General features: G+C 31.3%; 1 protein-coding gene across 3 annotated transcripts; it reads left to right on the top strand.

Annotated features, from left to right (window-relative positions):
• The first annotated feature begins 3,924 nt into the window (after window positions 1–3,924).
• LOC107626508 (CCR4-NOT transcription complex subunit) lies at window positions 3,925–8,590 on the top strand. 3 transcript variants are annotated; one of them, XM_088504392.1, is made up of 12 exons: window positions 3,925–4,236; window positions 4,919–5,026; window positions 5,314–5,400; window positions 5,596–5,649; window positions 5,816–5,961; window positions 6,108–6,258; window positions 6,337–6,474; window positions 7,009–7,080; window positions 7,160–7,233; window positions 7,345–7,486; window positions 8,045–8,123; window positions 8,341–8,590. In XM_088504392.1, the coding sequence occupies exons 1-12, from the start codon at window positions 4,078–4,080 to the stop codon at window positions 8,436–8,438; spliced, it is 1,308 nt and encodes a 435-aa protein (XP_088360518.1). In that variant the 5' UTR covers window positions 3,925–4,077; the 3' UTR covers window positions 8,439–8,590. The 3 variants fall into 3 exon arrangements, 2 of the variants coding, with proteins under 2 accessions (XP_088360518.1, XP_088360517.1); XR_015905052.1 differs by having other exon boundaries at window positions 3,949–4,236; window positions 7,356–7,486; XM_088504391.1 differs by having other exon boundaries at window positions 3,948–4,236; window positions 7,160–7,486.
• The last annotated feature ends 1,082 nt before the right edge of the window (window positions 8,591–9,672 follow it).

Genomic DNA, 9,672 nt, shown 5'->3' with positions numbered 1-9,672 from the left:
CTTCAAATGAAACCCATTTGCTCTCGATGCCTTTAGGTAGCCTTTAGTTACTGTCCGTGTTCCTTTAAGACATAGACACGATAACACACATCCTTCATTTGGTTTGATGAGACACAAAAATTTGATAGATATGAGAAGACATAGATGGACATAAATACACAAAATTTATGTACCACCTACAAATTGAGACACTAAGACATAGACACAAGACACTGATTTCTTTTCCTTTAAATTCCAATTTTAACCCTAAATCTTACTAACGTTTTTCTTCCTCTCTCTCTTTTCCTCTTCCCTCTTTCCTCCTCCATTTTCTTCTGCCTCTATCATCTTTCCTCAATCATTCCTCCCTTTGCTACTATCTTTGCCGCCACTCTTAGCGATTCCTCAAGATCTGTCGTCCACCACTGAAATAGTCACAACACCGTCGCCGTCCAACCCTTACGAGTAGCAAGTCGTCGCGCCATCGCAGAACCGTCATCGTCCACCCTCGTGACCTAGCAACTCACAACGCCGTCGTCATCCACCTCTCGCGGCCTACGTCTTGCAGTGTCCACACACGAACACTCGTGTGCCGTGTTTACTCGTCTTCCTCTGTTTCATAATTACCATTGCTTTCCAGCAATTCGCCGTCGTCATTGTCTTCTTCTCCCCTTCTATTGCCATCATTCTATCTCTTTCATTTTCTTGATTTTTTAATTTTGATTGTTATTGTGATTACTAGCTATTTTTGTCAATTTTTTTTAGATAAACAAATAATTATTGTCAAGAAATTTATTTTAATATTTTTTGTTAATTATAAACGATGATGATAATAATGATGATGGTTGTTGTAGATATTAAAAGTGGTGGTGGTAGGCCTGTAGTGGTGTTTTTGAAAAGGATAAATTTAGTATTTTGATATGATAGAAAGTGTATTGTTATCTATATTATTATCAAACACAATTAAAAAATTATGTATGTTTATGTATATGTGTTATTATCTCTTTATATTTTTGTTTATTTTGTTGTGTTTTTATTACCAAACGAAATTTTACGATTTTGCTATCACCCACAAGTAAATCCCTTCAAAATGTTTTTTTGAGAATTAAGAGTGCTGACAAAAAGAAAATAGATGTCATTGAGAGGATAGGAGTTTGTTGAAGCTAAAGTCTAATATATTTGAAGGAAGGAATATATTTTTTAAGAGTGTGTTACATTTTATAATTTAAAATATTTTGTTTGAATATTAATACAAAGAATTTTATCAATTTTATTTATTTATATGGAATATTTTGTTTAGTTAACAAAATAAAAATACTTTTATGCATGAACGAAAAAATCCCTAAAATTTCTCTTTTCTTAAAACTTGATTAATAAAACAAAAAAGAATTTAGAACCAAACTTGTCAGATATATAAATTGTCTCATGTTCTCTTGTTGTATATACAAACAAGATATTTTAAAATTATATAATATTTTGAATTTTCAAAATTTAAAAATATTTTATTCAAACACATTCTAATATAACTATATAGAAGGAAATAGAGACTAAGAAGTGACTTCTATAATCAAGATTAGATATTTGACGAGCTAACTTGTTTGTGGAAGTCAATTTTAGCATGATGTTGCACCGTCATGCTCTTTGGAACTTTTGAAAAACTATATAATTTTTATAATTAAAAATATAGATTTAATTTAGGTTGGATCGAATACCTATCTTAAATATAATATGCTACTTGTAGAAAAAAAAATATTCAAAGAAAAGCCAAAACATGTTTATATATCATCTTGTAATACCAAATATAATTTTTTTTTATATTTAAGTTTTTAAATTTTAAAAAAATTAAAATAATAATTATTTTTATTTTAGACTAATTAATTTTTAAACAGTGACGTGTTTATTTATGAAAAAAAAATAACAATTTTTTAAACGAAATTTCACATATTTTATTAGAGTTCGTGATAAATAAAAAACAATTAAAAAAGTGTTATATAGAAATTTAAAATATAAGGAATGTTTCATTGTCCAAAATGATATTATTTATATGCTTATATGATAGTAATAAAATACAACAATGTAAATATCAAAATATATAGATAATTTTGTTTTATTTCATACTAATTATTAACACAAGGATATAACATGTTCATTGTTTGCTATAATAAAAATCTAATTGATATTTTTAGGAACTAATTAATTTTAGGTAAAAATTAATGTAGATCTAATTATCATTTTACTCTTTTTGAAAAGTTAAAATTTCAATTGTTGCATTTTGCCTATTTTAAAACTCCAACATTAAAAGCTACAAATTATTATTATGTCAAAGAGTAAAAATCTAAATTTATTTTGTTCAAATAAAAATTTTAATTGAGAACATTGGATCTTGCATTTAAATCTAAATTAAATCTTTTTTTATCTGATAACAAAAATATCTCACTTTCGTTACTCAATGGGACTTATGCCTAGAAAAAATAATGAAACTAAATAGAGATATTTTTGGAAAAGAGACTCATTTCTCATATCAGTTGAAAATAAAATAGAAATCTTATTAGAGAGACTCATACAAAATAAAATGAGCAGCATGATAGTGTCCTAAATTGACTATTTCATTAGTGCAGTTGTTACCTTCTCTAAACATATGTTGTAGAATTATCGTCCAATCCTAGTCAGTTAATGTCCAAAAGATCATTACAATAGGTGCAACAATGCAACATGAGAATTCTGAATCCCTCAATCCCATTCTGATAAAACTCCAATGCAATTCTAGAATCAGATTCCATCTGAATGCAACTATAGCCTCGTTGATGCGCAAGGGGCAACCCAAACAAAATAGCCCAAAGCTCTGCCATTATTATTGAGCAAACTCTCAAATTTGCACTAAAAGCAAGCATAAATCTATCTGTGGTAATACCACAATAAGCTGTTAAGCCCGAGCCTTTCATTGAACCATCTATATTTTATTTTGAGCCAGTGTTTTAATGAGGTTGCCACACAACTTGAATGATGAAAAATTCAGCCACACATCTCTTACTCTTACTCACTAAATTCATCTCCATTTGATATTCCATTGCAAGACAAAGACGTCTATGGAAGTAAGCATCCAAACTCTCATGATGATTCTAAAAAATCCATCCAATCTTCCAAGCCCATAAATCATATCAAGTTGGTACAAAAGGAGGGGCCAAAGCACCCCATTAAAATAGCGAGTAACTTCTTTTAAGTTGCCTTTGATCCAATCTAGAACTTGAGAATTCAAGAAAGAACGGTGAAGGTTACTAATTTTAGTGCTAATTCAAAGACTTTTCAGAATCAAACAATCGCGAAGGACATGAAACACTGATTCCACCTTGCCAACACACACCTCACAAGTAGGTCTATAGTTGAATGTTTTCTCATCCTTTCTTGGTTTGTTAGGAGGGCCCCACTATATGCCAAACAAAGAAAATATCGAACAAGTTGTGGACATTGAAGCTTTTATACCACTTAAATGCAAAATTGTTCATATTCTTACCACAACTCTTTATGTAGATTACCAAAGAATGTGTTATCTTAAAAATATAAACTACGAAGATATTCCTTCAAAGCATATTAGAATATTATGTTTTTTTTTTCTCATAATATGCTAAAAATTTTCAATATTTCAAACTCTGGTCTTATTTATAAAAGAAAAAAAATTAGCATAATTCACCGTCCTCTAACCAAACACAAAAATATCTTATTTATATTTAACGTATGAATTTTTGAATTGATATAATATAGAATTCAAATAAAATAAAAAATAGAGAATAAATGAAGAAAAGTAAGAAAAATAAAATTATTATTATTATTATTATTATTATTATTATTATTATTATTATTATTATTATTATTTCCGAAGGAACCTGGGGAGAACAGATGGGCTCAGGAATAAAATGAAATATATAAAACAAAAAAGGTAAATAATGTAATAAATAAATAAATAATAAATGAAGTTCATGAAATGAAGGTTGAGTGATTGATGGTCATTCTCATATTACACAGTAAACACTTCGTTTTCCCCCAAATCTGTGAAAACCCTAAAGCACAGCGAAAATTCGCAAATTTTCAAATCGAGAAGAAATGAGTATTGAGAAGTTGAGCACCGAAGAATGTCAATCACTCTACTCTCTGCTCAGAGCTGAGCAACGCCCACTTCATGAGATCGTTGCAGATTTCAACAGCTCTCTCCCTCGCCATCGCCATTTCACTCTCTGCTCCTACCTCCTCATGCTCTTGCAGGCAACACTCTCAATTTACCTCTTTCTTCCTTCGTTTTTAATTACTGCGTTTCTGCACTGGATTTTGGCCTCGCTTTATACTAGGGTTTTGGGATTTTATGCTTGCTTTTGGGTTTTTCGTGGTGTGAATTCTCGTAATTGTGTGCTGATTTTTTCACAAAAGTAAAAAAAGCCTACCTGTACCTAGTCAGATACTGGTACAGATTTTGGCGTCATTTTATTTATCTGTTATTATTTCTTAAAGAGATCTATTTTGCTCAATCTAATTTCTGAGTTACTCAGGTGGAAATGTCATTGCTTTAAAATAATGTTTTTATATTTTATTTTTTAAATTTTGGTTCCCTTAAGTTTTGTATTGAGAATTCTGAAGACGAGGTGCTGGACTCTCAATGAGAAACATTGTATTGTAACTACTTAGAAAAGATTGCACATTTTGACATTGCGTTTCTGGTTTCTTTTTATTTTTATTTTAGTGACATTTGAATTATAGCTAATTAAGTGTGGATATTGTTGGATTTAAACAAGGGGTGCATTTCCCTGCTGATCAGTGTTGGTTTCTGTGAAAAATTGCATTTTGACAGGCATGTATTGAATCATGCGTGTTTAGATTTATAGGTTTTTTTATTGCTTATTTAGGTGCAAGCAATGTTGAATGTTGTCTAATTGGTATCTTTCGTGTGCAGGACAAGCAACTCAACATCTCTGAACGAATAATTGCTTTTGCCCTACTTGTTGAAGCATATTCATCCCAGAGACCCGCTTCAAATCCTTTCATAAGCTTTATTGTAAAAGTAAGTCTTTTTTTTTTTTCATTCTATCCTTCTCGTGCTGTTGCTCAAAGCTCTGTGCAGTTGTTAGAACCGGTTCTAATTTAGTTGTCTTTTGAAATTCATAGCTGAAACAAATTATCAAGACTAATATTAAGCAACTGATATTTCTTTGGTTTTCATTTCTGCTATAAATTAAATTGGGTTTATTATTTCCTTTTTTTAATAATCTTTTTATTACTCCTCATAGATATTTTGCAATGATATTGCATCATATGACACACAAGATAAGTATAATTTCTTGTCTGCAGGTTGCTTGTCATGAAGGGTCTGAAAAAGTTGTGAGAGCGTTCATTCTACAATTGTTAGGTGTTAATGCCTCCAACAGTGGCAAAGAGGTTATAGTCTGATTTATTTCTTGATTTTACAGCATTCATTCTCTTTTTATAGAATACGTCAAATATTATGTACTCTCTTTTGGTCCAGAGTCTGCTTTCATAAACGTCAAATACCTTCTCTTACATGAGATGTGATCTTTAGTGTTTAATGGTATGAAATTCTGAGGTATTATTCCTTTTGGTGGAGGATTGCAGTTTCTTAAACAGTCTGCTTCAGATTACGTGAAAGGATTTGACCAATCATTGCATGTAAGTTACGTATAAACTTTATAATACATTACTTGCCCATGATATATTCAGTATGCCCTTACACATCATCTAAATTCTGATAATATTCCTTTAAATGTCTCTAGGATTGACCTTCCTTTGCTTTACCTCATGGGACATTAGTACCTAATTTATTCTCTGATTCCAGGATTTTCCACCTGTAGATCAGTTGCAGCAGCAGTTTTCTGATAAAGTTCATCATGAATCATATCATAGCTTATTTAAGGGTGGTTCTATAAAAAATGTAGTCCCAGACCCTGATGTTCCTCCCAATTGTAATGCAGATTCAGCAGAGTATGGCCCTATGCATTGGATTGACCAATTAATGAAGCTTTTCCTAAAAAAAAAAGAAATTGTTTGGTCCTTCCTTCAATATTTTCATCTAGCTATTTTATATCAAACCTTATATTTTCTTCATTATAGTAATGGCCTGATTATAGGTTTGAATTGCGACCGGGAACAAAACCTAAACTTGGCACCGGCGACAAAGACGAAGCAGTAGTTGGGTTATTGTCTAATCTTTCACTGGAAGGATTGAGCCCTCACTGGATCAGGCCCCTTCCACCAAGGCTACCAATACTTGATGGGGAGGTATTGCGTATTTGTTTCTGCAATGATTAACCCGAGCCTTGATAGTTCAAACTATTTATGCTGGAGAATCCTTTTCAGCTAGTTTGGCTCAACCCTGATGACAATCATGAACTTATGTGGGACTACGGTATGTGCGTTGATACTAGCAGAGGTGCTGCAGTAAGAGATTTAATTGCAAAAGCTCTGAAGGGAGCCCTTGCACCTGCACAGCAAGAGGTGATCACTGTTACTATTATTTTGTAGAAGTAATTTATGAAAACAAAGAAGAAAAGTATACAAGGCTTGCATCATTTCCTGTAGAAATGTGTTTAACTCTGCATGTCTTTTAAATTAATTTGTTGCAGAAAGTATTTTATCCTTTTATATATGGTATAAGCAAAATATTGGGCTTTTAAGGAAAATTACACCCGCTGGAATAATTTTCCTAGTAGTATATAATATATTCTGTATATATTTCTTTTTGCATTGTCATACCAATTGGCTTGGACATCAGACCGCTTGTGCTCGCCCATTTTGTCTCGCCTAAATGGAATGGCACTTAGTTACACTGTGCCCCAGACTGAATTCCCATGTCTGCTCTTCTCCACCTGCAACCCAAGGAAGTTCACTTTACCAACACAACATTTGGGTCGTCCCCTTAATTTTTTGCTGACCCTGGCCCTGGCCCAGAGCTGGCCTTTTGGAAATATAAAGTTAGTATCGTGTTAATTGTTTCATGAGGACTAAGATGGTTGTGTTTTTTGCATCCAGCAAGTGTTGGTGGAGTTGGCGAATGATCCAAAGCTTGTATACCACTGTGGACTAACTCCAAGAAAGTTGCCAGTATGTGTCTTTGTAATGTTTCTGATAAAACGTCAAGCAAGTTACTTTTTGTAATATTTATTTTCAAATTGGTAATCAGGAACTGGTGGAAAATAATCCCCTTATTGCAGTTGATGTTCTCACTAAGTTGATAAACTCCCCTGAAATAGCAGAGTATGTTTTTTGCCTTTTTGGCCTTTATTTTATCTCTTTCTTTCCTCTAAGTTATAAATTATTCAATCGCTATTATATTCTTGGTTTCTATTTGCTCATTTATGGAAACAGATACTTTACAGTACTCGTGAATATGGACATGAGTCTACACTCAATGGAAGTTGTGAACAGGCTAACAACTGCAGTTGAATTGCCTTCAGAATTCATTCACATGTACATAACTAATTGTATATCATCTTGTGTGAACATTAAGGTATTTGACTTTGCCTAAATTATTTATTTTTCACGTCTAAAACATGACAGGATTTTTGTCCCTATGGTTTTTATGTCTAATTGCCTATATTTGTGCATCTAAAATATAATCGTCCTTTTCTAAGTCTTGCTTTTGGCAGTTGGAACAAAGTGTGATGTAAAAAATCACACAATAATTGTGACCCTTTAGGTGGTCTCCTAATCCTAACTTATATGCAAGATCTTGCGGTCAAAATGTTCCAAGGGTCCTGCCGTACTCATGAAACTTAAAGGGCCAAACATGTATTGACTTTTGAATGTTTATAAGCACGACAAAATTGTGTCACCATTATACGTTCAGTTCAATTTGACATTTTTTAAACAGCTTGCAATAAATTTTCTTGTGGAATGTTTCGTTCCATTGGATGAAGATCTTTTGTCTGTCTTAGTGAATCATATCAACTGAAAATGAAATTATATAATGTTTGTCTCTGTACTATGCATGCTGTCTATGTTATTCCTATAATTAATTAACATCTAAGCATTTTACCCCCCCCCCCCTTTTTTTTTCCCCAAACAGGACAAATACATGCAAAATAGGCTTGTACGACTTGTTTGTGTTTTTCTGCAAAGCCTTATTCGAAACAACATTATTAATGGTGAGTTTTCTCAGCTTTTGATGAAGCCTGAAAGCTGTTGCTAAAATGTCATGTTATATTATGTATCTTGTAACATTATATTCTTGAAGAAATGTGAAAGAAAGTTGTAACCACCGTGTTACTTACGTGTGTATACATGAATATTTTTCCATCATCATAACCTGTCTTTTGCGTATGCATATGTAACTCATGTTGGTAAATGGTCCTTCCTTTGCAGTTAAAGACCTCTTCATTGAAGTTCAAGCGTTTTGCATTGAATTTTCGCGGATTAGAGAGGCAGCTGCATTGTTTAGGCTTCTCAAGTCATTGGAATGAATATGATTGTTTTGACCTGTTAAAATTTTTTCCTCTATTGCTTCTCCAACCCTTACAATACATTCTGATGTAGATATGTATCTACCTAGAGCTAATTAGCATTCTGTACTAATTTTCATTTTATGGACAATAAATATCAGTTTGTTGGCCTACGAAGTCAGTTATTTCAGTTTTTAATTGAACTGGCCTATATCATTGAATTTCACAATATGTATGTACCTTACCTTCACAATTGGCAAATAGGTATAAACAGTGTATTTGGTTTCAGACCGAAAACAAATTTAACTGTCATTTTGATGCTGATATTTTATCCTAAAAAAACCGGCTATTTTATAAGAATTTAATACTCAATAGCAATGAAATGTATTATAAGATGATATTGTAGTGGGATGCATTTGGTTTCTATTGAGTTCTATAGATTTTCAAGATTAATACTTCACGATTCTATCAGAATAAAAGAAAAACAATATTAAAATACTCATGTAATTCGGTTTTTATAATTTGATTATTATTAATTAAAATTACGAACCAAATCTGACGGCATGTATTTTGGATTTTAGTAATTTTCAGGGTATAACTAAATTTTATTTTATTTTATTTTTCAATTTTCTTTAGCGTAGAGTCCAATTTGGTCAGATTTGGGTTCAACTGTTCAAGCACTATAATAATACAAGGAAACAATTCCAATTTCATTGCTAAACTCTCAACCCTTGAGAGAAAAATATGACGTAGCACAATAGAAAAATGTGAAATACCTGAAGGTGATTGATTGTAAAGCTACAGTCAATTCTATCTCAACAGATTATAAATAAATAAATAGATAAAGGATATTTTTTGTCTCTAAAATTTGACAAAAAATTTAAAAATATTTTTAAGTTTTATTTTGTTTCAATTTTGTTTTTAAAAATTTTTTATTTGCACCAAATATATCATTGACAGCTAAATTTTTAAAAGATTTAAGATCAATCCAACAATAATGCATAAAAATTATGCTTGATTTACTTATTTTAAAAGTTGTTCTTATCAAATTATTGTCAAATTAGTCTTAATTTTTTTGAAAAATTAGCCACCAATGATATATTTGATGCAAATAAAAAATTTTTGGAATAAAATTAAAACAAAATAAAAATTAAAAATATTTTTAAATTTTTTATCAAATTTTAAGTACAAAATATTCTTTACCCTAAATAAATAGATGGTAAGATATGGATGGCAGGTGGGAAGCTCAAAGAGG

This window comes from Arachis ipaensis, chromosome B2 (assembly GCF_059453495.1).
Source record: "Arachis ipaensis isolate K30076 ecotype BB chromosome B2, ASM5945349v1, whole genome shotgun sequence".
NCBI lineage: Eukaryota > Viridiplantae > Streptophyta > Magnoliopsida > Fabales > Fabaceae > Arachis > Arachis ipaensis.
The sequence above is the reverse complement of the archived record's forward strand: the minus strand, read 5'-3'. Positions and strand labels throughout refer to the sequence as shown.